The 27306-nt window shown below is 51.2% G+C and overlaps 1 protein-coding gene across 4 annotated transcripts in view; it reads right to left on the bottom strand.

The window, feature by feature from the left end:
- Positions 1–27306, bottom strand: part of ARHGAP26 (Rho GTPase activating protein 26) — a 116542-nt gene that overhangs the window by 5747 nt on the left and 83489 nt on the right. For 2 of the 4 annotated variants that reach the window (XM_062638182.1, XM_062638180.1), the window contains 3 exons: positions 23408–23546; positions 21404–21557; positions 1469–1579 (listed from right to left, as the gene is read on the bottom strand). In XM_062638182.1, coding sequence (XP_062494166.1) covers positions 1469–1579; positions 21404–21557; positions 23408–23546 — 404 coding nt within the window. Of the gene's footprint in view, positions 1–1468; positions 1580–3987; positions 6218–21403; positions 21558–23407; positions 23547–27306 lie in introns of those variants that run through there. The other 2 variants (XM_062638183.1, XM_062638181.1) reach the window with 2 other exon arrangements.

The raw sequence follows: 27306 nt of genomic DNA, 5'->3' as shown, positions 1-27306 counted from the left end.
CCAGCACTGCTGTGGTAGGGACCAGGCGTCACCATTCCCCCTATCAGTGTTTACACCAGTTTTTATCTTCCCAAGGACTTGAGCGCATTCAGATTCCTCCCCGAGCGAGCCCAGGGAAGCGTCACACTTTCACCTCATGGCAAAAGTAGTTCTCATCGAAACCACAAGCCAGGGAAGCCGTGAATGGGTTTGGTTCTGCTGTGAAGACAGCCCCGAAGCACAGGGTTCTCCTCTCCGGATTCCAGCTGCCTGACACGAGCAGCTGCCAAACACTTAAAACCCAGCATGGGCAAACACTCCTCCTGCTCCAGAGAGGGTCCTTCAGTGCTGGGAGGCACCACTTGTGCAGAGCTGGAGGTGACTGCCAGGTGGGAAACAAAAGGCATTTTCTGGCTGACCTTGAACCACTGAAGCTTTTGTTTTCCTCCCCAAAAATGATCTCTGCAGCCCAGCACCCCTGCAGGCTGCCCCTTGCCACGGGCTGTGACTGGACCCATGAGCCCTGCAGTCATCAGGGACTGAAATGCTGGACCCCAGCGATTGCTCACGTTAGGTTTGTGCCTCCAAGCATGGCACAAGGCCAGCAAAGCACTCAGGAGCTTCACCCATCTGTCCCTGTGCAGTTTCGGGGATGATGAGCCTCTCCCCCGGAGGAAAGCTGCTCGGTGGCATCGCGCTGCTGTCAGCCTTTGCAGACACACGGAGCACAAATAAATAACCCAGGCAAGCAAGCAGCGCTGCACAGGCAGCGTTTGTGTGCTGTGGGTGCGGGGGAAGAGCTTGGTCTGTGCCTGTCATGAACAAACAGGTCTGACACGTCTCCCCAGGAGCAGGATTGGAGCCGCCTGTGCCTGCTAAAGGCTGGGAGCCACGTTCTGCTGGGGACCACATCGGCCTCACGCTCCTCTGTGCCAGGATGGGCTCAGAGGATGGACATCCCATCCCATCCCATCCCATCCCATCCCATCCCATCCCACCCTGCGCACAGAGCAGAGGGGATGCTGGCCCGGCTTCCCCCACAAGCATCCCTGGTACCCGCAGCGCAGGTCCCCAGCACTGCCTGTGGTGTACTCACGTGTTCTTTACCTTCCTTAGATTCCAGATAAGAAAAGGAAGTGGCCAGAAAACGAGGTGTTACCACGTTTCACTAAGGTTACACATTACACGTCTTACCTGTGCAGAGAGGAGTACAGCAAACCACAGGACCTGAAATGTCTGAGGAAACCCACAGAAACCACCCGTGACACCAAGCATAACCCACAGGGCCAGTGGGTGCCTGCTGGGGGCTCAGAGGGTCCCTCCTGGGGTGGGAGATGTTGGAAAGCTCCTCTCTTGCTTAGTGCAGAAAGCTGCACAGGGGAGGTTTGAGCAGGATGCAAAGGGAGAAGGGAAGTGAAGTGGGGGAACCAAGTAAATCAAACAGAAAATAGCAAAAGCAACAAAAAGCAAAGCGAATTCTGCAACAGACCTGATGGGGGATGAGTCGCTGGACGTAGAGGAGGTGGGCATAGGACTTGATGGCGCAGAGAACATGGGCCAGGACGGTGAGAGGGGTGACGTTGGGCTTGGATTCTGAGGGCTGCAAGACATAACCAGATACCTTATCAACATGCCACCACAGAAACAAACAGCAGCTGAGAGACAGTCAGACGACATCCAACGATAGCGAGTGCCTTGGGAATATTCAGGGCATGAGACACAGCTACGAAATGAAGTGCCAAGACCTTGGGAAATGTTTCAAGGCCAGATCTGCAGTTCTCTGGACAACAAGAGCCGGAACTTCCAATTAACCCCTGCTCCATCACCCCATTCAGTGAGCCCCACACCCCGTGTGCAGCCCAGGCACTTACCTGCCTTGTGTGACTCCCCCCAGTGCTGCCAGAAATAACTGCTGGTATTTCTGATGTTACTGCTCCTGCCAGCAGCCTCCATCCCCCTTCACATCACTTGCGTTAGAGGCTGGACCCTGCTCCATGGTTCCCAGCCCCAACAGCCTGTTCCCATGTCTGACCACATGGGTCCTGGGGGCTGGAAGCTCCGTATCTACAGGATGGAGCCGGTCAGGGCTGGTGTTCCCATGTTATCACCTCTCTGAAGGCAACGATGAGGAGCAAAGCTCCAGCCTGTAGCACCCCACAAGGTTTCTGCAGCATCAGGGGCTGTGCTGGGACCCCAGGGGCTGGTTATGACAACGAGCTAACCAGTGCTCCAGGGCTCCTGCCGTGCTCATCAGCTCCACTGATTTGGTTTCCATGTTTTACATTGAAGAACTCTTTTTCCCCTCATGCAGCCTGCTCCCTTTTAAGCTATGGCTATCAATTGACATTGAATCGAGTTAGTGAACTAGTAAATGCATGCAAAAGTGTTTGGTTCCTTCAAAACCATTCGACCCAGGTCATTCTCAGGTTCACCAAAAGCAATTCTTGTACTAAAATACCGATTTGTGGCTGATTCATCTTCTACCATTTCCATGCTTAGCAACTCATTTATATTCTCTGTGTAACTCCAACTGTAAACTCCATCCCTGATAAAGCACCAGAAAAACCTCTTCACATTGAAAATGCCTCTGTGAAAACAAAGAGCATCACAATTATGTTTTAATTCTTGGCAGAGGAATGGTACCTCTGATCCCACAGGGCTGTGATGAGGTGGGAATAGGGTGCCATCCCACAGGAAACCCCTGGGCCATCCTCATCCAGGAGCTGGGGGCTCCCAAGGGAGAGAGAAGAGATGCAGGGAGAGGGGAGCTCCAGAGCATGCAGCTAAACCTCAGCCCTGCAGTAACAGCACTTAATGGGTCTGTTTTAACCCGTGTTAAACCCAGATGTTAAACTCAGATTCCCTCTTGCACCACGCAGTGATTGAGCCTCCTTTCTGTTCGAGGAGAAGCCTCCTGGGAAGCATGGTCTGGACCAGTGGAAACAAGCCCCGGCCTCCAGAAGGGATGGTGCAGCCCCCTCCCTCCAGAGTGGAGCACAGCACACCCAGCAGGATGCCTAAACCTTTAATAACAGATGTAGTCTCTGCAAGAAGGGTAATGGGTTAACAGTTAATCCATGCTCGGTCAGCACCTCTGAGATCACAGCCACGGAAGTTCATTGTTTCTGCCCCTGGCTTCTGCTCTTGAAGCCCAGAATGAATTCACAGAATCAATGAGTACCACATTGGTTGGGTTGAAGGGGACCTTGAAGACCATCTGAGTCCACCTTAAACCTTCCACTGGAGCAGCTTGCTCCAAGCCCCTGTGTCCAACCTGGCCTCAGCACCTGTGCTCCAAGCCCCTGTGCCAGCGCCTCAGCACCCTCACAAGGAAGAGCTTCTGCCTAAGAGCTCATCTCAGTCTCCCCTCGGGCAGGTTAAAGCCATTGCCCTTGGCCCGTCCCTACAGGCCTTTGTAAATATTATCAGAGAAGAGACTAGAACAAACATTTTTCTTCCATTTCAAGCTGATGCAAAACCTCAGTCAGGAGCACCAACCTCCCCCAACACCCAAAGTGTCTCCAGAAAACATTTAGGATTAATCTGGAATTTTATGTTTTTTCCCAGTTCTCTGAGTTACAATTTAGGACCTGAGAACTAAAATGTCACTCCTGGCACAGCAGCTCCCCTCCAGCTCATGCATCTGTGCAACCAATGCCCTGACAACAGCCTGCCCCAGGCTCATCTCTGGGTATCCGGACCTTCCACCAGCACCAGCACTTCCAAGCGGTTCCTGTGTGTCCTTCATAGCCCTGGCAGCCAGCAAGCCCTGGCATTCCCTGCTGGTGACAACTCAAACCTGAAAGGCTAGGTCTGTGGATGTGGTCCAGCTTCTACAGAGAACATGCCCATGTCATAAATATCACCACAGCAAGGGCACCCAGAGGACACCAAAGAAGGTTAAATTGTTGGTCTGAACCACCCCGAGGTCTGTATCTGCTTAAGGCCAAGCTCTTGGCTTCTGCTGTGCCACTGCATCCAACAGAAACTAATGCTTTCCCCTTGTAATTATGGGCAATACCTTTATTACAACAGAGGATTACATGCATATAGAAATGAGATACAGCAGCGCAGTGCAGCTGGCACAGGAGGGCTGTCAAACAGGAACGCTCACAGGAAGACGATTAACATCCTCAAAATGCTCTCCTAATGATTGTCACTATTTAAAAACAATCGTTTTGGCATTTTTCTATCATTAGAATTGTCAGTGCTTTGAAAAATGAGTAATTACCGTGTTATTTAGTCTTTAACAAACCTGCGACAGGTTGGTGCTTACCACACGTTAAATCTATTTCCAACTTTAAACAGAAGGAGGTGCTACAAAGGCCATCAAGTCAGCCCAAGTCACAGAAATTAACCCTTCAAGCACCAGTTCTTGCTTCTTTTGGTTTCTAGCAGGTGTATTGTCTGGCCATTGGTGGTGATGTCCCACCCCCTGAGCTATGCGACACACAGGGCAGGTAATTTGGGATTATTTTACCTCTGTGTAAGCGTGCTTCTGCCCTCTAATGGAGAGCACATGGTAGATGCACCATGTCCATGAAGACATGGAGAGTGCTCTCTGGGCAGCAGGAACTAGGGCTTTTCCTTCACTGTTAATACTGCAAGAGGAGCTGGTAATTTGGTAGCCAAAGCCTGTTGGTTGTAATACCTGTATGCAGTGATGTGCTCTGGCTCTAGACAGCTAAGCTACTTATAGAGAGTCTCCAAGATGGTACATATTGACATGGCAAATGGAATATGAATGCATGGGTTTACCACTTGAAAGGCAGAGGACCTGCTAGGAGTGCCTTCCATCTTACCATTGCCTTCCACTGTTCATGTAGACTCCTCCACCCTGGTGATCTCAAAAAGCTTTTCATCAAATGCACATTACCTGCTCCACACATGGGTTTTCTGTAGGCAAGGAGTGTTACCTTGGGAAGCAAACCTTGGTCCTCCAGCTCTTGGCTTCAGCAAGATTCCTGTCCACTGAGCCGTCTGCAGGGCAGGATGATCCTAGGACAGCTTAGACACCTCTCGCCATCAGCCCATCTTGTCCCTGGTTACAAACCCAGTGAGCAGCAGTCTCCAAGGGACCACAAGACACCCACACTGGGGTGGGAAAGAGCAAACCAAATGGCACAGCAATGCCCCTCTCAAAGAGGCGCTTGGCCAAGGTGGGACTTGGAGGGGGCCATGAGCTGGTGGCTGAAACATGGTTGGGGTTGTTCCCTTGACAGCAGCCACCAACACCCACCAGCCCCCCTGCCACAGCTCCCACTGCCCCTATGGGACATCCCACTGGTGAGCCTGCAGCATGGGATGGCCACCACCAAGCACTGCTATTGATCCCAGCCCTCGCGCTGCCCAACGGGAGGAACATCCAACCACACAGGGCTCCAGGAGCAGAAATTCCCAACGCACTTTTTGAGATGAAATCAGTTTAAAAGAATGCAGCTCTCGCTGCTCCTAAAGTTGGCTCTGTCATCGCCCCACCAACTGCAGCCTGCTGCGCTAACCACAGTGCTAATGCCATCAATACCATCCAGAGGGTTATTTCTGCAAGGATGCAGTAACAAAGCCTTACAGCAAGAACCAGCACCCAAGCCAGCCTCCATGTAAGAAGCTACCCATAATTGGAGGAAGGTTTTGTTTTTTTTCAGATTCTTGGTGGCAAAGAAACACTCTCTGTGCCCACCAAAATAACTGAGAGAAATACTAATGGCAGCATGTGGATTTTTGGGTGCGAGAACCATCCTGTTTCTATCAGGTTGCTCACAGAAGAGAGGACCATGGTTCTATGATGACCAAGCTACCCCTGTTGAGCCTCACGGTCCTGCTCTGCAGGTCCTTCCAGCACATTTCCTCAAGAACACGTGGATGTCTCTGATGGCCCTCACAGCACCTGCAGACCATGGGCTATGATGCACACAGTGTTCCTTCCATGAAATACAGGTATTTATTCCCAAGATACTGCCTGAGCATCACCCTTCTGAGTTTATGGGCTGCAAGACCCGAGTCCTGTCTGTCTGGAGAAGTCAGTGCATGGATTGAACAGACTATGCTGAGGTCTCTGCATTTTGGAAAATGGTTTTCTTGCAGGATCCAATTTCCTTTCTGTTTCTCGTGGAAAAAGCAGAGGTGGTGACAGGCTTTGGGGAAGTGTTGGCTGCTGCCTGCTCTCAGTCCTGCCTGCAGGAAGCAAATGTCCTCTTTTCCTTCTTCTTACTCGGGAGGACTTTGTGAGGGGCTCTTCCTGTTGGGTGCACAGTGGGAAACAAAACAGAGAAAAAAATGCTAAGAACCAAAAATACCGGCAGCAGGAAGCAGAGAAGTGGCTAAAATTAGACTCTTCCAGGGCGGGTATGGCCTTCTTCCCAGCGGAAGCAGCAGAGGGAACTCCACGAGTCCATTGCCCAACACATCCCGAGGCTCTCGCCTTTCCTGTGGGTCCATGTGTGACCTGCAGCATCCTGTGAACTGCCCAGGCAGGGTGCAGGAGGACGTCCTGTCGCAGCGCTCAGCCCATGGGGCACCCCCACCTTCACCTCCCGCCTGCCCCTTTGGCTCTTCCAGCAAATCAGTGCATTTAACTCCTGTTCCAGACTCCAGTCTCCTTCCCAGCTGCTGTGGCTAAAAAACCTCATCTCTTATCCCTTCTCATAACCCACCTCTTCTCAATTCCCCCTCTCTGCAGTCTGCCTCTGGCACTCTCTTTACACAGACCAAGTCCTCCAGGCGTTTACAGGTCTGAAGAGTTATTCTCAGCAGGGTTTCTAGACAACTTCTGCTGCTTTGTTCTTCTGGCCAAGAGGACATCAGCTCCACTTCAAAAATGTTTACAAGTTGGTGTTTGTTTTTGTGGAACTCGGGGTTATTTCTGACACAGAACATCTAACGACCATGAATGGGCAGAGGCTACTCATGAATTAAAGCCCTTTCATGACATCACCTCAAGAATAAATAACAGCATTCCCATTCTGACATTATCGATCCCTGACTGCATTAAAATACATCAGGACCCCCCCCGCCCTTTCCCTCCTGCTCTGTTCCTATAAAACAAAGCTGCAGAACATAAGGCTCTCTTCTCAGAGCTAACCAGGAAAAAAAACAATTACAATATTATTTAATGCCACGACACCTAAAACTCTGCTAAAACAAGAAGATTGCAGCTCACCAGTGGATATGGCTCTGTTGCCTAAATTAAATGGGAGCAGCCTTGGGCTGAGAAGCTCATGGAGCTCATGCAGTGCTGGACATGCAGATGGATGGGCTCAAGCAAGCAACCCCCAGGCTCTGGCTGAGCTGCAGGTTAGTGATGGCACCACGCACAACCCTCTTCATGACCATTAGCTCACAGGGCTTCAGACTGGCAGGAGTCTTCCTCTGTTTGGTACTTTAAATGCATGAAAATGATGTTAAACTCCCTCCAGTGTCATTCTCTTGGGTGTTATCTTACTGCATAATCATCCAGGTGGAAAACAGTGACATGTTTTGGGAAATGAGCAGCCAAAATGCACTGCAGTCAACATCACTTGACCAAACAGATCCAAAAATTTCAGCTTCTGTGGCGTGGACTTTCCCCACATCTCCATTTACTAGTTCCTCTGACTCCATGGGCACGGATTACAGAATCTACTTCTCAATAACATGGACGTGTCCCTCTTTGTAATCCTGAAGACACCCAGCACATTGGTTTGTCTTGTCACTTTGCTGCTTGGCATATTTCCCATATGTAGAAATATTTCCCTGCTTTAGTAATTTCATAAACCATCTAAAAGGTTTCCCACTAGAGCAAAAAAGAGACTGGGAAGAGCTCTGACCTTGGGAAAGGACAGCTGGAGGTTTTTGTTGTCCCTCTTCATAAACATTTCCATTTCCAAATGCAGGCAGATGATGCTTGATGTTTCAAAGGGATGTAATGACACTGCTGGTTTGGTGTAGGAAGCTTAGAGGCTGATGTTAATGCTGGAGAAAGGCTGAGTGAATAAGCAGAGAATCAGCAATGGATGCGTTTTCAGCATGAGTAAGCTCTGGAGGCACTGCAGGAAGGAAGCTTGGACTGGTGTGGATGTCAGCGCAACTGGCCAGTTGCTGTGCTCCCCAGTGGTCAGATCCAGGCGATGGGAGCATTGTGCCCTCTCAATATGGAACAGGGTTTCATTATCAGTCACATAACTTGTTTATCACACAGAATGCACAGCATCACTACCAAGTTACCCACCCACCACTCACTGCTCCTACAGGAACATCGTACCAGCATTGGGAGTGGGACAGACAGGAAGATATGGGGCAGCACAATGGAACAGAGGCAACCACAGGTCCATGCTAACATGTCTTTGTGTTCTCCACGGCACCCAGCCTGGACACAATGTGTTCTGCCTCACTCCATCTGCTCAGCAGCTGTATCTTCTGCTCCATCACTAACCCCCTCCCGGCTTCTTCCCCGCTCAAAAGGCTCTCAGCAGACTGCAAATCAAGCTGGCAGGTTTTATGTTGAACCAATGCTTTCAAACTGTGTTAAAGCTCTTAATTATTAATAGCAAAGTTGTAATGTGTCAGTAGGAAGCCAAACAGCAGTTTAGGAGGGAAGTGTTGGTAAATCAGGAGCCAGCCAGCATCTTAGTCACATCTTTTCCATCGCGCCACTGCTTCTAATACATGAGGTAATTCTGCAAGTCTGGGGCCATTAGTCACCAGCAAATTGTATTCGCAATTAAGGAGAACTCAACAGTCCTTCAGAAATCTCATTTTTCCCTGGCAGTCAATCCATTGCTGTCGTACGTCCCCCAGAAAAGAAAACTCTCCCATCTGCCACCCCAGCAACCATATGGGATTCCGGGAAAATGAAGGAAATTGAAGTCCCTGTGGGCTCACAGCTCCCACATCAGCCGGGGGGTGCTCAGTAGGATCAAGTATTTGAGCTAAATACATCCTGTGCACAGGGCAGCCCTGCCTCGCTGCTGACACAGGTTTGCCAGCCACGAGCAGCTCAAACCTGCCATTTGGGGTGGCAACGGGACGTTGGAGCTGCAGGAAAGCTGAGCAGCGCGTAACGAGGATGGCCTTGGTGGCCGGGGCTCTGCAGGACCCGCAGCTCAGCACCAGCTTTGTCCGTGATTTCTGGCAATGGTCAGAAAAACTACTCCAGACCGTAAAAAATTCACTCCTGGCTAAGAAATCTTCCTCGCATAATTCGATAGAAAAGCCATTCCCAGGCTCAAATCCCAACAAAACACAAAGGCAGCTTCTTTAAGCCTCCATCAGCCCAAACTCGTGTTTTTGTATTGTGCCAATATCCTCCATGGAGTGTGAAGAACAAACACCTGCCCACAGAGGTCATACACGTTGGGAAAAACAATGGGGATTATTTTGGCCTGTAAAAATGATTTGAGAAGAACGGGTGAGCAAAGCCACCGCACCATCACCTCCTGCGTTTACTTGATTTGCCTGATTTCCTTCTGTATGTCAGTTCTTGCACTGCCTCGTTCCTCAAGTGTTCTGCAAACATCAGTTCAGAGCTGATCAGAACATGTCACTCAAATTCCCAGAGACTACGACACCGAAATGATCCCATTTATCAACAGCTCTGGTTCGTTCTGCTCTTTTTTTTTCATGTTTTCTCCACTTGAAAACTCAAACTTTATAATAACACTTTTGCCTTGTCAACTCTCAGCAGCAGAATCCTCCTCCTCCCATCGCACATCTCCTCCCAGTGCAGCCCAGTGGGAGGTGGGAGCACGACAACCCTCCCAGCTTACCTACTCCATTCCTTTGCATGCAATCAAGCTGAAAACGTCAGCTTTTCTCCCTTCCCACTAATGACACACTGTGAAGATCCTCCTGCTCAAGCAGTGGTGGCTTTAAGGTCCCTTCCAACCAAAGCATTCTGTGATTCTATGATCCATTGGAAAGAGGTGATTAGGTAGTGTCATTATTTGAAGAAGCAGCTGCTGGGGGTCAAACCAGCCTGGGCTGGATGATTCCCAGCTCCCCATCCTCTTCAGCAAACAGCTGAGGCTCTCAGCACTGGCTTTGTCATATAGAGACCTCTTCGCCTTGAAGCTGATGTGAACACGATTGCTTCTGATGAGCACACGGAAGGCAGGAAGCTGCTGAAGCTCCTGCATCCACCAGCACCACAGTGCAGAAGGAAGGGCATCCCAACTCTGCTTAGAGAGGGGAATAAACCTCCCCTGCTCCGCAGAGCTCCCCAGCAGGGTCTCTGGGAGCAAGGTTTGGATGTGTTAGAGCAGGCAGTCGTGTCTCTCCCCTCTTTCCCCATTCCCACCCCATCAGCCCGGCGCGGGCAGAAGCTGGAGGGGATTTTCCTCTGCTCGGCAGGGAACGCGGCTGCATGTGCTGATGTTATTCCAAGCGCCGGTGCAGGCAGCAACAAAAGATGAAACAGTGCTCCCTCCTCCCATGGCTTCCTTCCCCACTGCCCGCTAAGCCAGCCGGGACACCTCCACCACGGGAGCCCATGGATCCCTCCACGCTGCTGCCCCCAGGGCCGAGCCGGGCGAAGGGGGAGCGATGCCAGCGGGGGAGCGGGGAATAATTGGCAGCGGTTCTTACGGCACTGATGATTTCCCAGCTTAGCACAGCCCTGTCAACAGTGTCTGCACAGCGCAGCGCACGGCAGCGGCAGCTGCACGGGAAGCGGACACGGGCAGGATCCCTTACGGAGGCAGAAAGGGCCGGGCAGATCGAGTTACCCCCACGTTGGGTTAAAGCGCTGGCGTTACAGCTCCAGCTAATTTACGAAGTTAATTAGGCACAAGGATCCTCTTTCAGAGGGAGACAGGATGTCTTTGTGCGCGGGCTGCCCTGTTCCCCTGCCCCTGCGCACGGAATTGTCAGGCTTTTGCTGGGAAATGGGATGCGCAGGAGGCGGGGTGGCCGCCCCGGGACGGCCGGTGGTCCCCATCCGCACCCCACTCACGGCTCCGGGGAGGTTTGGGAGGTCTTCAGCATTCCCAGTGCCTGTGTGGGGCGGCTGGAAACCAGCACCGCTCCAGAAAACACTCCCACATTCGTCAAAAGACTTTCACAAGGCAGAGTCTAGGCTGCATCCTCGGCTCTGAATTCAATCTGCCTGCAGAAAGGGGAACCCAAGAACGCACTCGGCTCTTTCTCCACAAATATTTTGTCCGCGGTGACATTTATAGGTGGCAGAAAGACCTAATTTACTATCATTTGCTTTCAGCAGTCTCAATAAAAGTGTTGGCTGGGCTCACACTTGAGACACTCTGCCCAAAAGAGGTTTGGATGCAGACTGAGCACAGGCGCTGGAAGCAGAGCCAGGATGCAGGGGCTGAGCGGGCTGGGGCAGCCCCAGAGCAAAACACACCCTGGGACCCACAGCTTGGCTGGAGCCACAGAGAGAGGGGGATTGTTCAGCCTGGAGAAGAGAAGGCTCCTTAAGGGGAGACCTCAGAGCAGCTCCAGCACCTAAAGGGGCTACAAGAAACCTGGAGAGGGGCTTTGGAAAGGGCCTGTAGGGACAGTACAAGGGGAATGGCTTTAACCTGCCAGAGGGGAGACTGAGATGAGCTTTAAGATCCTTTCCAACCAAAACCAGACTGGGATTCTATGACAACAGGCAGGAAAGGAAAAAGTGGAAAGGAAAAGAAAGGACTGGCCAGCAGAAGATGACTGTGAGATGTACCCATCAGCTCATCACAAAACACAGAGTGTACTGCTACCTGCCCCAGGGAAAGCTTTGTTGTATCATCTTTGATTCCTGCATCCATTCCCCTGCTATGGCCATAATGTATTTTCAAATACTGCTTTATTTGAAAGTAAAATTGCCATTAGCCAATGTTTGTCTGAGGCACTTTCTTTGAAGCAAACGCTGCTCTGCAGCTATCTCCACACTAATTACATGAATTAAGAAAGCAATGAAAGTGCAATGTCTGGATTTGCTTTCCCAGGCTTTCAAGAACACTGCCTTTTAAGCGTACGTGCTGCTGAAGTTTGAGGCTCTGGTTTTGCCTCTCTTGGAGGGGGATCTAATTTAATTCAGCTCACAAGAAGCACCTTTAGATGTTCCCAGAGCAAATCACACGAACAGAGCGGGGCTGTTCAAAGGCACAAACTTCTGAAAAGCCTCCTAAGAGGCAGCGCTGGGAAGAGCCGAGGAGAGCAGGAGTCAGGCTGGAGGAGCTGCGGGACACTGGGAACACGGAGGCTCTGAAGAGCCCGTCAGCCTGCCTGCCTGCCTGTCCATCCGCCTGCAACCACCCGCGGGCGATAGCACCCAGAGGAGAACACCCACAGCAACGTTCAAAGCAAGGACATAACTCAGTGCTGCCGAGGAGGGAAGGTGGGTGCCGGCTCCATCAGCAAAGGGCTCTGAGCCTGACAAATTACCTTTGTTTTAATGGACGAGCCGGTAGGAAATATTTTGGCGTGTGACTACCAGTTCACATGGGGTTAGCCACAGAACTGGAGGCTCATTTTATGAGAATATTTGGCTCAATTTTCAAGCTCCATTTGTGGAAAGTTTCTAGACCGAGAGCCAACTGAAAAGTGAAAGAGCTCAAGCTTTGAGAAGTTGTTTTGCCAAACTCCGGGCATATGAAAAGCTCACACAGCGGAAGAACAGATAAACCATCCCTTGGAGCCTTCCCCTTTGCGAGGCCAGCGCAGGGAGCCCATGAGCAGGGTGCTGGGGGAGCTGGCATCCCACCAGCGCTGGACCTTTCCTCTTGGCCACACAGCCTCAAATATCTGGCCTCAAATGGAAGCTCTGCCATTTCCCTCCACCCTCCCAAAACACCACCCCTGCTCCGGCGGCCTTCGAGCACCGTCCTTTAGCACCCATCTCAAAATACCTCATAGAAACACACAGACGCTTAGAAAAGAAATCCACATCAAACACAGCATAGGGAAGAATTACAAAATACATACACATGCATGTATATATATATGCAAGTTTTAAAATGCATTGCCATCAGCAACTAAGCCTCAAGTATATTTGTCTGTGGAGTCTACTGAGTACAGCGCTTGTGTTTCTCGTGAAACAGGTTTAAGGCTGTTTGCCAGAACCTTGAATCACCAAAGTTTATGGAGCTTTCTAACTGCAGGCACAATCCAGGGCTCCCGAGTTGAAACGGCTTTAAAAAACCCAAACATACAGACACCCTTGTAACAGTCTGCACCAAAAGAAATAAATAAGTCACCAGATACTTGGAATATTATGTCATCTGGAATAAGCCAAGCAACAGACTGGGAAATTACAGATCTTTTCTCAAATGAGGAAAAGAGGAGATAGGCGGTTTCTGTTTTAAACTGGGAACAATCTCGGCACCTCTTGAGCACAAAACCAACCCCATGGCTAAAGTGCAAAATGCAAAGCACCCCCCAAGACAAATGCAACGCGTCCCTGGCACAGAGGAACACCCTGGGACACACCAAGAAGGAAACTGGAGAAGCTGCCTGTTTGCTGGAGACATTTGGGATCTTCCCCCCATCCTGCACTGCCACCGAGCACCTTCCAACCATGCCCATGGTGAGCCTCTGCAGCAAACTCAGTGCTCTTCCTGGCCCTGAACCTGCACCTCATTTCTGCTGTGCTGTCCCCAGTCTTCCTCTTTTATACTTCTTGTGACCCAAACAGGAGAGGAAACAACGTCTGGGGTAACTTCACCCCACTCTATGGCAAACACCACAGGGCCACTTGCTGCTGTTAAGGGCAGCTTCATGGCCAAGAGCCCTCATCCTCTCCAGGCAAGGCCATGTGCAGATGTACCATTAGGGCTGTCCCAGGGCTCTTCCCCATTTCCATGAGCAGCACAGCAGCACCTCGCAGCTCTGTCAGGAGATGGAAAAGATGCAAACCCCAACCAGGCACACGGGGAAGTACGGAGGGAAGGGAAGGTGAAATCACTGTGTATCATGTCACTGCTTGGAAGGCAGCGCTTTGAGCAGCAGCATCCCTGGAACGTGGGGTTGGGGACAGCCCAGGGCACCTCTTGCCCCAGCTCGGAGCCTTCCCACCCCATGGGGACCACACATGCCGAGTGCAAAAGCCCCGGGCCCAGCATGCGCCCGCAGCAGGGAAAGGTCCGCATTTAGATAAGGCTTTTCCGGAGGAGCTGCCATTACGAGATTTTACCTAATCACTAAAAAATGCCTTTTTTTTTATGTTTGGCAACCGCAGGATCCGCCCCTCGAGGTTAAAACCCACAGCAGGCTAAAACCCAGCGTTTCAGGGCCAAGCTTTGCACGGCGGCACTGAGCGGGGCCGGTGGGAGATGCTTCTCTCGGTGTGTGTCACCCAGCGGTGCCAGGCACAATGAGGGCAGCAGAGGACCCGCTGCGGCTTAGGAGGCTCCCGGGGGAACCCCAGCCTGGAGCCGCTGGCCCCAACAATGCCTCTCCCAGCCCTTGGCTCTCTCCGGAGCCGCCGTGGCTCCTGGCCAGGCGGCCACAATGCGGTGGAAGGAAGAAGCAGCAGCTTTGTTTAGCCCAAACCTCGCCATTAATCAAGTTCCTATTTCCTCGCAGTTCTGCTTTACCCACCCCAGATGCCCCACGCGGTTTCTACACCATGGAGGAGTCCAGGCTCCCTGCACTTACTACCAGGTTTCTTTGCAATCTCCTCTAAACAGAGAGAACCAGAAAATGAAGCTGAAGTAAAAAGAAACGTCTTCACTACAGCAAGCACTGCTCGGATCGCATTATTAGTTCAGTGCAATGCAGGAGCAGCCTGAGCAGGCTGCTGGCCCCGGGACATCTCTGGGCACGAGCTCCCAACCTGGGAGGAGAAGACCCTTCTAAGCACAAATTACCCCAATTTCATAGTGACAAACATCAATCACAAAATCCCAGTGCCTTTTCCTGCTCTTTTTCCAAGTTAAAAGTGGGGCTGAATACTGGGGAAGGGAGAGAGCGGGTTCCATCCAGGTTCCTCAGGGACAGCAGTATTTGATTGATGAGAAAATGTCTTAAACAGAAGTCCCAGAGATGCCATTTCAGAGCCATTCCCAAAGTGGCTGACGGGAAGGCAGGATGAGGGTGGGCCCCGCTTCTGCACCTCTAATTGCTGTTATTCTTCAGGAATATAAACAACAGCAGCAGAAGAGAAGAAAGCCATGAAAGCCCCGGCAAAACAAGGGCAAGGGAGCAAAATGGGAGAGGAACTGAAGAGGTCACGGAGGTTAAGGGCTCATTTCTGACACCACAACCCCCTCTGGACAGAGGACGGATGGGCAGACGCTGCCTGCTCTCTCCCGCTCTCCCTGCGCAGGGGGCAGCTGGACCCACTGCCAGCCAACCCCAAGCCCCAGCACTGCATCTGTGTTAACCTACAGATCCTTTTTCCCTCTCTGTAAAAGCATTGCTGGGTTCCATTCTCCTGAACCTCATCCATGCTTCTGAAACGGGTGATACACACGGCCTGCATCAGTTCTGCACCTCACCTCCATTGTTCGACAGTGGCAAAGGGATTATTCCAGAAACACTCCAACCGGCAAGCCTGACCCCAGAACACTCTGGTGCAAAGAAGGAAACAGCTCAGAAATCCCCCTGCAGGTCCATGCTCGGAAGCATTTCCCACCCTGGCACTGCCACGCTGTCCTTGGGCTTTCACAGCCTGCAAGAGCCTCCCCAGACACGCTCCTGTGTGCCTGCAGGGGGGTCTTTTTATAAATAGGTTTATTCTAGCAGCCAACCTCGCACGGCATCCAGAAACCAAGAGACTCTCCCTGGAATCCCTGCCCAGCACCAGCCCCTGCTGCCCTTTACACCTGGCTAATCCCCTCCTGACAGCGGAGGCACATGAGAAGGATCTGTTCTCACAGTAACTTGACTAACGAAGCGGGGCACAGTACCGATCGCATCACTGCTGTTACTGACAACTCCACAAAAGTTAAAACCCCCAAGAAAAGCAAGACCAAACAGTTTCTTTTTGCAGCAGAGGGTGGGTGCAGGCAATGGAGCTGCTGCATGAGGCTGTGTGCCGTGTTTATGCAGTTATTTCTCCGAGTGGAAAAAGTGACTTAAATTCTATGAGGAACCAGCAGCATTTAAAGGTCTATTTACTTCTCCTCGTGGGTTTTTGCTTATGTGTGTCACAGCCAATCATTGCAGGAGCTGTTGGCATTTTAAGAGATTATTTATTCCAAAAAACACTGCCCCATCCTGTTTGATGCACTGATGGATGCTGCAGTGGTTTGTCTGGCTATCAGATGGCAAGTGACATGGTAACGGGGAGAAGGTGCATCAGATGGTACATCCCAGCCACCAGCCCGTGGCTTTGTTGTGCCATCACCCCCAGGCCCAGTAACACGCCACTGGTGGAGGCTGGTTTGCAAATACATTAATGCTCGAATTTTGTCTCATTTTCGGGAAGGGAAAATGTTCAAGTTTTGTAACTGGGATGCCTAATGAAGATTTATTCTGGTCCTGTAAATCAAAACCACATGGAAATAACCTCTTTTCCTTGCATTAACTGGGTTATTTTTTTCATGACCACTAGACCTTAGCTCTGCTCCTCATTTCTTTCCATATCCATCAAGGGCAAGAAATAGCCATACTTGGTCAATGGGAAAATGAAATAAAATGCAAATAGACACGTGACGACTAAATCCAAGTTTCCCAAAGCTAGCATTTCCCTAAAGGCAGAGTTCCCAGGGTGAAGGAGGTGAAGCCAACACCATGTGCTGGGGCTGGGTGGTGGCGCGGGGTCTCCGCCTGTCCATCGACCCTAATGCCATAGGCATCCTCAGCTGCCATCGGTCCCTGCCGTGGCCTTGGCTGCGGGTGCCATGACATGGCCCTGCTTCCCTCTCGCCTGGGAAAATCCCTGCATTCAAAGGCCGCCAGGCCCGGAAAGACGTGGAGAGGAGGAGACGCCGTCAAACAGAGGCAGTGCTGCTGGACTGGTTGTATCTCCTTGAGAAATCAGGCAAACCTGCCCAGTAATATTTCATTTCGAGGTCACAACAGACAGTATTTCCTTCATCAAGCAATTCTTTTCCCTGTGTTCATTATTCCTGACTTGGCTTGCACCTACAAAGCCAATTCCAAGGGCAACCGGTAAAGGGACTTGCTCTGTAATTACAGCAAAACCAAGCAGACACTGGCCAACATGCAAACTCATCCTGCATTAGAAGGACATCAAGATTGCCAACCCATGCACTCCGAAGGTGGGAAATGCTGAAATAAGCCAGTGAAGCCAGCCTGTCTTCCCAACACCAGCTTCCTCAGGTGCAGCAGCAGGATGGTGCAGATACAGCAGGTCACCTGGTGCTGGCCCATGGCTAGCTGCAGGAGCGCATGGGTAGCACTGAAATGGGGCCTCAGGATCCTGGCAAGCATCCCTGGGGCTATCTGGGAACGTTGGGTGCTCTGCCACCCATCCCAGCCCTTCAGAAAGAAAAGGTGTTTGCAGCACTCACCTCCGATTTGGCCTCAGCCAGATTTAAGCACTCGGAGCACATGGACCCAGCACAGTGGGACCCTGCACACAGCAAGGTCTTTGGGAAATACAGGGGACAGAGATGAGACTTGTACATAAAAGAGAAAAGAAAAAGTAGAAAGCAAACACCAACCAACGTGTCAGTTCTCTGCAGTGATACCCACATCAGAGGCTTCACAGGTACACACAGCGAGGTGATTCTCTTAAGGGATGCTAAAACCTGCAATCTGAAATCTCCTGGTTTTCACCATCACACGGTGTAGTTCGAAAACTTGCCCCACCGCAGCTGAGAGCACAGCACCTTCTGGTTCTTGTTTTGCCACGTTTTCCAAGGGAGCAGTTTTCTGCAAGGGCAGGATAAAGAAATCCAACACTTCTTTAGGAGCAAACCCAGGTCCCCGGGGTTTTGGTGGCCCCGGCAGCCAGCCCGGTCCGCCCGCAGTGCCCGGTGTGGCACAGCAGTCCTGCTGACTCACCGGGAACAGCTCCCGCCCGGAGCTCGGTTTCCATAAAAATAAAGCCAGCCCCAATAAATAAATGCATTCCCATAGTAAAAATCTGCTGGCTGCTGGGAAGGAGGAGCCTTCGCCCCGCAGCAGAACCATCTCCCTCCCGGTGGGTGAAGGAGGAGCAGCTTGAGGGCAGGCAGGGCTGAGGAGGACAGGAGAAACAGCAGCACAGCAGGGAACCTGGGGCCTGCCGTGCTCACTGCTGTCGCCCTCATCGTGCTCAGAGGCTGGGGAGAAGCAGGACACACTCACGAGTGGGATCTGGGAATCAGCTCAGCTCCCATGGAGCAGACCTGGGGGATACACGAGCCTTGAGAAGGGAGACGAGAGGCTTTTCTAAGTGACACTAATGCCAAGTCCTGGATGGGACACTGGGGTCACCGTGCTCACCCTCCTGCAGGACAAGGGTGAGAGATGCACTGATACCTAAAGGCACCAAACCTCAGAATAAAGCAGGAAAATCCCTAATTAGTGAAGGCATTTCCCTGCATGGAAATCTCCATCAGCCTCTTGGTTTCAGTGATGCATTTAGCAGAAAATAAGGAGTAGGTCAAATTCTGGTCTGGATTGGTTTGTAATTTACTGACGTTTGCTGGTGTCCCGTTAGGGAAGCAGCAGTCCCTTGCTCGAAGGGAAGGAAGCACTGAATCCAGGTTTCTTTTGTCCCTGTTCTCTTACAGGGCTCCTTGTTCACAAAGCAAGCCCTTTTTCAGAACGTGGGATTTCCTGGCTTCCACACACCTGGAATTTTACAGCTCCTCAGCTGCAGGCCCCAGCTCAGGCAGGGATCAGCTCATGGCCCGGCTGCCGGGAAGCAAATCCCTCCTGATGGGTACTCAAGCAGGGTGGCCCTGGTCTGCAGCCAAAAAAATCACCCAAACCAGCAAAGAACACAAGAAAAACCCAAAGTCGTGAAGCAGAGCCCAGAGGTGGGCCTCACAGGACAGGCAGAGAGGTTGGCAGAGTGTTTGCAGGAGCACAAAGGGCAAAGCACCCCGAGACCTCAGGTATACACCCTAACTTTGGGTCTGTTAATGACAGGGGAGCACCAGAACCCCTAGCATGGAGCAACAGCTACTACAGACAGGCTGCAGTGTTTGCACTGCCCCAGGCTGCCTGCAGAGCCCGGATTACCCAGCTGGTTAAAAACCAGAAGCAGCTTTACACAGATGATACTTGGGCAGTCCCATGGAGCAGCAGTGACAAAGCCATTGGGCTCTGGCACCATTCAGGCACTTGGCCCCAGCCTGTAAACAGCCATGGGGCAGAGCTGGGGGATGGACCCACTGCTGGGAGCCCTCCTCATCCTCACCACTGCAAACCAACACCCTCATGGAGTGCTGACCACCAAGGGCAGAACACCACAGACCTGCCAAACCCACGGGCACAGGCTTGTGCTCATGAGTAAATGGGCACAGAGGGGCTGCAGTGACAACTATACATGCTGTTTAAAATGAATACAGTGAAGTCAGACCCTTCATTTCTCACTAAAAGATAGGATTAAAGACACATGATTTAAATATTTGGGGTTACAGAGCATGGTATTATTCACCTCAAGACTCAGTTTTCAACCTTTAGCTCAACATGCAGTGAAAACTTGTGTGTTCCTGTGTGTGTGACAGTGACCACATCATCACTGCACTTGAGGAAAAGCACCAAATGCCACAAACACGGTCAGAGCCAGAGGAGCTGCCGGTGCTACCCTGGTCATCACTGCTCCGCCTCCCAGAGCTGTACAGGGCCCTTAACTGGCAGCAAGCAAATAGTCCCACTGCTGGGCTGCTCACTCACTTCCTTGGTAACAGCAAGATGCCTCCGCTCCCCCGAGGCTCACATAGCTTTAACTGATGTATTCTGATGGCTTTATGACTTCCTTTAAAAAGAAATTATTAGGAAGAGGCAATTCTTGGAATCTGAAAAACTGCAAATTTGGCAAACAATTCCTGTAAGGTCACAGCAAGACCCAGGCTCACAAACCCTGCTATACTTGAAGTCACACCATTGTTTTTTCCCCCCTCGAAGGATAAATAAACTAAAAACATCCTGTTGGGGGAATGGTATGTGACTGACTTCCAGAGCTTCAACCAACAGTATGGACATGAGAAATCAACACATCTTGACTCAGTATGTATGTAACACACAACATTAATTCAGAGGTGTCCTACCTGTTGGATGCTCTATGAGCCACCGCAACACTCCCTGAAGGTCTCACAGTGGGTAAGTCCACAGGCAGGGTATGGCACGGGCTGAGCCTCACACACTCAGTGCCAGTGGGACTGGGTTGGTTTGGTACTCGCGCAGCTCATGGGTTTAGTGGCAGGAATGGTGAGGAGAGAGGCAGAGCGGATGGATGAGAGCCAGAGCCTGTCCTCTGTGCACACACGTGCTCACTCGGGCAGCAGCGCCGGCTGCCTGCTGGGTACTTACCTTTCTGCCCTGCAAGCCTCTCCAGGCAGAGCCCTGAGCCATTCCTGCATGCTGGCAGTGAGGGCTGCACCCCAGAGCCCCCAAACCCACCCCCTGCTGCCAACCAAGCCACCAGCAATGAGTTTCACCATCTCTACCAGCACCCACCCTGGCACTTCCCCATTCTCATTCCTCAGTGGTCCTTCCACTGCTAACCAGGAGAAAGCAGCTGAAGCCTGCTCTCAAGGGAGCAGGGGCTTCCAGGGTTGAGTGGGAACTGGAAGTGTTTGGAGCCTGTGGGAGGACCGGAGGGGTGGGAAGGAAGGTCTCCTTTAATTGCAAAGGTCACCACATCCAGCGAGGCCATAAACTGCCATGGCGGGAGCAGCATTCCTCCAACGGGTCCATAGGGACAGGCAGGGGCGTGCCGCAGAGCGCTGCGGGGACACTTGGCTTCGGCTCGCAAGGACCGCAATGGCTCTTGAAGATCTGAGCAGATCTTCACATGGGCGAGGAGGGGAGGTTCTGTGGGAAAATGCGATCGGGCCCGGCAGAGCCGCGGCAGGAAGGAAATTCCCGCACCAGGGACGGCCATCGGCGAGGGCTCAGCTGTGGCGAGTTCGGGGACATCACAAATAACGCGGCCGTCCCCAGGGAGTCATTGCTAAGGTCGCTATTTTTTCCCTTGAACTTTCCAGATGAAGGAAGCAATAGGCGAAGCAATGGCACAGACTTGGCCGGAGATCAACTGTACTGACAACAGCCCCAGAATTCAACTCCAAAGAAAAGTCCTTTGTGCTCACTGGAGTTATCACCAGCTGGGCCGAGCGGCTCCAGCCGCAACGTGGAGCTCTGCTCGAAAACCATCCCACATGTGCAGGATGATCAGAGGCGAAGCTCGCCGGCAGATACAGCCCAGAGTAACTCATTGCACCGCTCACACCGAGGGGAGAATGCAGGGCACATGCTAGGTGCCCATTAAAAACTTCCATGTTAAATTGTACTCGTCAACAAACTGCTGGGATTTGGAGTAAGAAACAGCCCTGATTAAAGATTAAAGACGGAGAGCACATAAAACAGTAATGAACACTGTACTTACAGTGAATTTGGCCTGTTGGGTTTAATTACTTCTAGTTCGAGATCACTTGAGTTGAGGCTGGGCTGGGGCACGCTGTTGGAGCTGAGGAAGCTGTTTACGTTTGAAGAGATGACGGATTCCAGGCTGGAGTTGATGAGACTGTTCCTGTTCTCCTCTAAAAAAAACACCAAAACCAAGAGCCATCAGCCAGCGCACACAGCTGCTCCTGCACACAGAGGTAAAGAACACGCTGCTGCAAAGGCAGTGCTCCTAGTAGTAATCCCTGCCCTAATGCAAACAGGGCAGCATCCTACCAGGTGTCAGAAGACAGGCAGTTAGGTTACACAGATATTAAACATTAAACTGTAAGAAATACCAGGTATTCTTTTTATAAGAAGCAGCTCCATTTAAACGAATACCCTTTGTAGTTAAAAACCCCTCATTTTTTCTCAAGGCATTAATATTTTATATTCCCTAAGACATCCAAAGTGCCACAAAACCTGAAAATAATTAAAATGCAAACTACAACCAGGAATGGATTTCTCTGTGCCTGCAATCAGCTGCCGAGGGACTGAGCATTTGTGTGACAGAGCAGGGGAACACTTTAAGAACGAGAACTGGCACAGGATGCCCAGAGAAGCTGTGGCTGCCCCATCCCTGTCAGTGTTCAAGGCCAGGTTGGACACAGGGGCTCGGAGCAAGCTGCTCTAGTGGAAGGTGTTCCTGCCCGTGGCAGGGGTTGGAGCTGGAGGAGCTTTAAGGTCCTTTACAACCCAAACCATTTCATGATGCTATATGACCCCAATGTGCTGCTCTGCTGACAACCTGGAGGTTTCTTAGTTTCTTGTTTCCCCTTGACCATATTCTGTTAAGAGATTTCCCCCTTATTTGTGTAACTTCAGCAGTGAAGAGTGGCAATATCATGCATCCCAACCCAACACCAGCAGCACTGACCCCCTCCTCAGTTCTAAGACAAATTACCTAAAATCATGTTAATTCATTTTCATAAGATGCTTTTTCCATATAAACAGTAACTGTAACTGTGAGAAGCAATTATCATCACTGATGGCATGGAAAGCAGCCCTATTCCAGAAAACTGCTGCTTCTGTGATGATGTTTTCCTGAAAGACAAGCACCTGCTGGAGAACACAGCGACTCCTACTTCAATGATAAATGTTTCAACAATCATGCTCCCAATGCACACTAATATGATCGAATCACTACCACAAAACACAGCCCTTCCCTGCTCCCCACGCTCACCCGCCTTCCCAAGGCAAAGCAGGGAGAGCCCCAAGCGCTCGCTCTGCTCACCAGGTCCCTGTCCTGTTCTTTTAGCAAACAGGGACAGGTCCCTGTGCTGCTGGCCAGCTCCAGGAGCAGCACAAGGCACGGCCAGGAGGAACACAAGAGCTGGGAACTGGGTTGTAACATGAAGCAACAGCCGGAGCAGACACATTTCTGCCCCTCCATGAGTAGGAACGGGGCACTGACTCTTTCACCTAAATATGTGGAGCATCACTTAGTGACAGCAATGGAAAGATGATCTTCAACATTTTTAAACTGCTGCGCACATAATCCTCGGGAAAATGCAGAACCTCCTGGCCGAGATTTTGTGTCTGTAAAAGGCAAAGTGCCCGAGGGCATCCAAAAAGGGTCACCCCTTGGAGACACAGGCGGCGTCCTCCCTGGCCGCATGTGCTGCGGGAGCTGATGATGGTGAGGATGGGGCCGAGGAACATGAGAAGGGAATGAGCAGGGGTCCGTCAGGTGGGGCAGGGACAGCAACACTCTATACTGTGCTAATGCAGCCTCATTTCAAGCCCCTGTTAAGGGCCTGGATACCAGGCAATCTTCACACCCCTCATCAACACCACTGCAGAGGAAACTGAAGCCTGATCCTGTTACGGGAATCGCCTCTTCCCTTGACACCAGCACAATTGCACGGGAATGGCATGGGAATTACAGTGTGTTAGTCACGATTAGGGCAAAAGCTGCGTCAAGAGGGAAAGCTGGAGGCTCACTTACGCTGCTCGTTGGGCTGTGCCGTGTGGAAGAGCGTCAGCGGGCGCTCGCTGCAGGAGGGAGGCTTCGAGTCCGTGCTCTTCTTGCGGGATAACAGCAGCTGCGAGTTCGATGGCGGCGTCTCTGGCACCGTGTTAAATATCTGTTAAAAACAATAAACAAGTTGTTCTTTGGCATCACCGCTCGCACAGCGGAGCTGCCTGCCTGCCCGCCCCACTGCTCCGCAGGGCCGCGTCCGAGGGACACACGCGTTCAACAGGGCAGTGTTTTGAATACCACATCCCAAATCCCCCATTCCCACCCTGTCTGCACTCATTTTCTCTAATCTTCACCCAAGATGCGTGTGCTGGGATGGGAAGAACCCCAACCCTCTGCCACCCTGCCAAGCTTTCAAGGGTGCCCTGGGCACACGAGCCAGTGCGTCCCCATGCACACCTCCCCACAGCACCTTCGCACCCACTGATGCAGAACAGCTTGGGAAAGTCTGTGCCTCCAGCCCAGCTGTCAGACAAGTGAGTAATCGTGTTTTTTCTGCAGGGGATGGAATTTTAGAGCTGCACGAATCCCAAGAGCAGCAGCTTTGTTTGTTGGTGGTATCTGGGTATTTGTTTCTCTTCTGGAAGCCCAGGCTCAGCCAGCAGCACTGCTGCCTCAAGACACGCTCTCTCCAGGTCTCCCTTCTCTAGAGTATATTCAACCCCATCCCTCAGCATCTATCCCTGCTCTGCCTTCCCCTGCCAGACACCCAACCAGCACTGCTAGGGGTTGCCCATATGAACACTCTTCCATAGGCAGCCCGGTGTGGCTGAGCTCCGAGGTGTCTCCTCCAGAGCCAACAGCCATCGCTGCTGGCCATGGGCTGCCCTGGCCTTGCCCAAAGCATCCAACATGGGAGCGGCTGCCAGCACTTAATTGCTTTGTTTCATGTAACAACAGCAAAATCCTCACACACACATAAACCCTGCACGCTGATTTCTACAAATAAACATGAAAGAGCCAAGACATGTTAGCCAAAAACGTTAATGTCGCATCTCTCCCCAAAAGCACAAAGCGGCGGGTGTGAGGGGCAGCGCTTACTGCTTCGGGGAGGAATTAAGGAACGTTTCTCAGTGGATTACCTAAGGACATCACTGCCCAACCTGTCTGTTTGCAGGGACTCAGGGTCAGTTCCGAGCCCGCAGATGGAGCGGGAGGCAGGAAGCAGGGATCAGTCACTGCGCCAGGCTCCTGCGCACGGCAGGACCCGGCCCCGAGCAAGCGAGCAGCTGAGCCTGAGTGCGCATTGCTGGGCACGCTGCGGAACAGATGGGTAGATTATGGACTCCTGCTGCAGCCCTTCCTGGAGAGCTCTGCTGAGCTCATTCACACATTCCTCCTGGGCTCATGGGTTAGCAGAGAGAGAAGCAGCCCAAGCCATGCTTTCTGCAGGCAGCGCCGCTCGTTTTCACCCTGTGCATGCCTGCCTGCCGCCATTCCCACCTCCAAAGTGCCTGTTTCCATGGTTCCCCATGGGAGTTTGGGGATAGTGGCTCCCCAACCTCTTGAACGGCTGCTGCATCCTGCTCCCTGCACCCCAACATTCCACCCCAGCATCCCACCATTGGCAATGGCGCTCAGGCCAGCTCACAGGTCCTGCTTAGAAGGGCTATTCATAGTACATCACTTACTACGCCAAACCACTACATAATTGCACATCCTCCAGGTGCCTGCCCCAGGTGCTCAGACGCGTGCCCTGAGCCCTTCCCTCTACAGGCCAAATACAGCTTTTCTGCAGCAGCATCCTCAGCACAGCAGGGCTGAAATCAGCACCAGGGCACCTCGCCTGCCCTGTGCTCCATTCCCCATATCCAGCACAGCCGCTTTAACATGCTCTGGCTTTCAAGTTGCTTTTCAATAGCAAATTCTACTTGGGAAATAAAACAATATATAAATCAAAGCATTGATTTATGAATCACATTTTATGTGATGATTTCCCACAGCATACTTGAAAAGAAACTTCCAGGTTTTTGTTTCCTTTTTTTTTTTTGGTCTTTGACAAAGGAAGATATAGATGCTCTTAAATTATGAGCTCAGTGATTAAAACCAGCTTCAGCTTATAAGGAGGTTGCATTTCTAAATGCAGCTGGAACACCATTATCAAACAATTTTACTAGAATCACAGTGCCAACAGTGGGACACAGCCACCTGATGAAGCAGAAACACCAGTGTTTATCCAGGACAGACAGCAAACAAGAATCTTCTGGGCATCCCAGTCCCTCTGTAGCATCTCCACTGAGATAAACCAGAGATGGAGAGCAGAAGCAGCACGGAGGCCCTGGCAGGGCTGTTAAAAGCCGCTCTCTACCACCTCTGAGCAGCGCAGAGCATGCAGGCTAAATTTAGCCACTCACAATGGAGAAAAGTCAATTAAAAGCTATGTTTAAAAAGCACAGCACTGGTTTTGAAGGTCTAAGGAGAGACCCCAAGGACTGTACGATGAAAAGCTCACTCTAGATGTGACTTTGCCTTTATTGTATAGCCCAGATCTCTTCAGCAGCAAAGGAAGCCAGCACTGCAGGACAAACCCTCCTACTCCATCTCCCTCAGCTCAGGCACAACCCTCTCCTTTTCACAGGGAAGTTGCTCAGGTTTGTTCCATTCTTCAGTTTAACAAGACTAGCCGAGACGTGCTCCTCTCTGTGCTACAGCGCTCCCAGTCCCAGAGCACAATTAACAGGGAGGGAGAGACAGTTTAATAGCTGGAGTGGGAGAGGAGCAGCCAGGATCCATATATCACATTTACAGTCGTGCCATGCCCGCTCCTCAGCCTGACGCAGGCGGCAATTCCACAGCTCCATAACACCTTATCCCTGTCTGCCGAACGGCAAAGACCCAGCAGCACCTTGTCAGTGGTGGCTGTTAAAAGGCTTTTTTAACACTTCTGCCCATCTTATGACAAGGAAGAAGAAAACAGGGAAGGTTGGTATCCTGCCCAAAGCAGAGGGATGGCATATAACAGCATATGAAGGTCCGCCCCCAGTCTCTGCTCTGGCCAACAGCTCGGTGTATTCCCATGCACAAAGCTGCATCTGGAGCTTGGAGAATAGCTGCTGTGACATTCAAAATGTTGGTGGCACTGAGTCTTACACAAGGACCAGCTAAAACTGCCAACAGCATCACTAAACATTCAGCTAATTACAGAGAATAAACTGAAGATGGGGTGCTGAGGGCTTTGACTTTGGTGTTAGTCCTCACCAAGCCTCGTGCTTGGGGCTGTCTAATTCACTGCATAAACTACTTTCTTATTTGTCATCAATACTGGCTGCATTAGCATTTGACCTGGTCAACCCTTTGTCTGGAGGGAGCATCATCAAGACAGTGAATTGATCTCTTAAACTGGTAACACTTCAGAACAATGGTCTTTTCCAGAGAGCTATAAAAATGAAAGCTTTGGAAAAGAACGTGGATGGACACCTGCAATTGTCAGATGTAATAGTGCTTCAATATTACTTTCAGCAAACATTTAATTTTAAAGTCAGAAATATGGTGCTAAATTGCAATCAGTCGAGTAACCAGGCTCTCAACACAGCATCCTTACTGTTTTTTCCACTGGATGCAGTCTTGGTTTGCCTGTCATGGCCACATCTAGAGCCATAGGAGAAAAATAATTTTACCCATTTAATTATATATATATCCAGGATATGATTTATAACACATTACATTACCAGCACATTCATTCATAACCATAGGCAGAAAAGGCTGATGGATAAATCTTGTTAAGTAACAATTTGACATTTGGTTGGTTCCTTGGGTCACGTCGGGCAGCCGAAGCCAGGCACGTTGCTCCTGCTCTGCTTTTCCAGGGTTCCTCCTTGCTGCACTGCAGCATCTGGCAGGCAAATGGAGCTGTCATTCCCTCCTTC

This window comes from Pezoporus occidentalis, unplaced genomic scaffold, assembly GCF_034315485.1.
Source record: "Pezoporus occidentalis ecotype Australia unplaced genomic scaffold, CSIRO_AGI_Poc_V1 ctg55, whole genome shotgun sequence".
Taxonomy (NCBI): Eukaryota; Metazoa; Chordata; class Aves; order Psittaciformes; family Psittacidae; genus Pezoporus; species Pezoporus occidentalis.
This window is presented reverse-complemented; position numbering and strand designations above follow the sequence as displayed.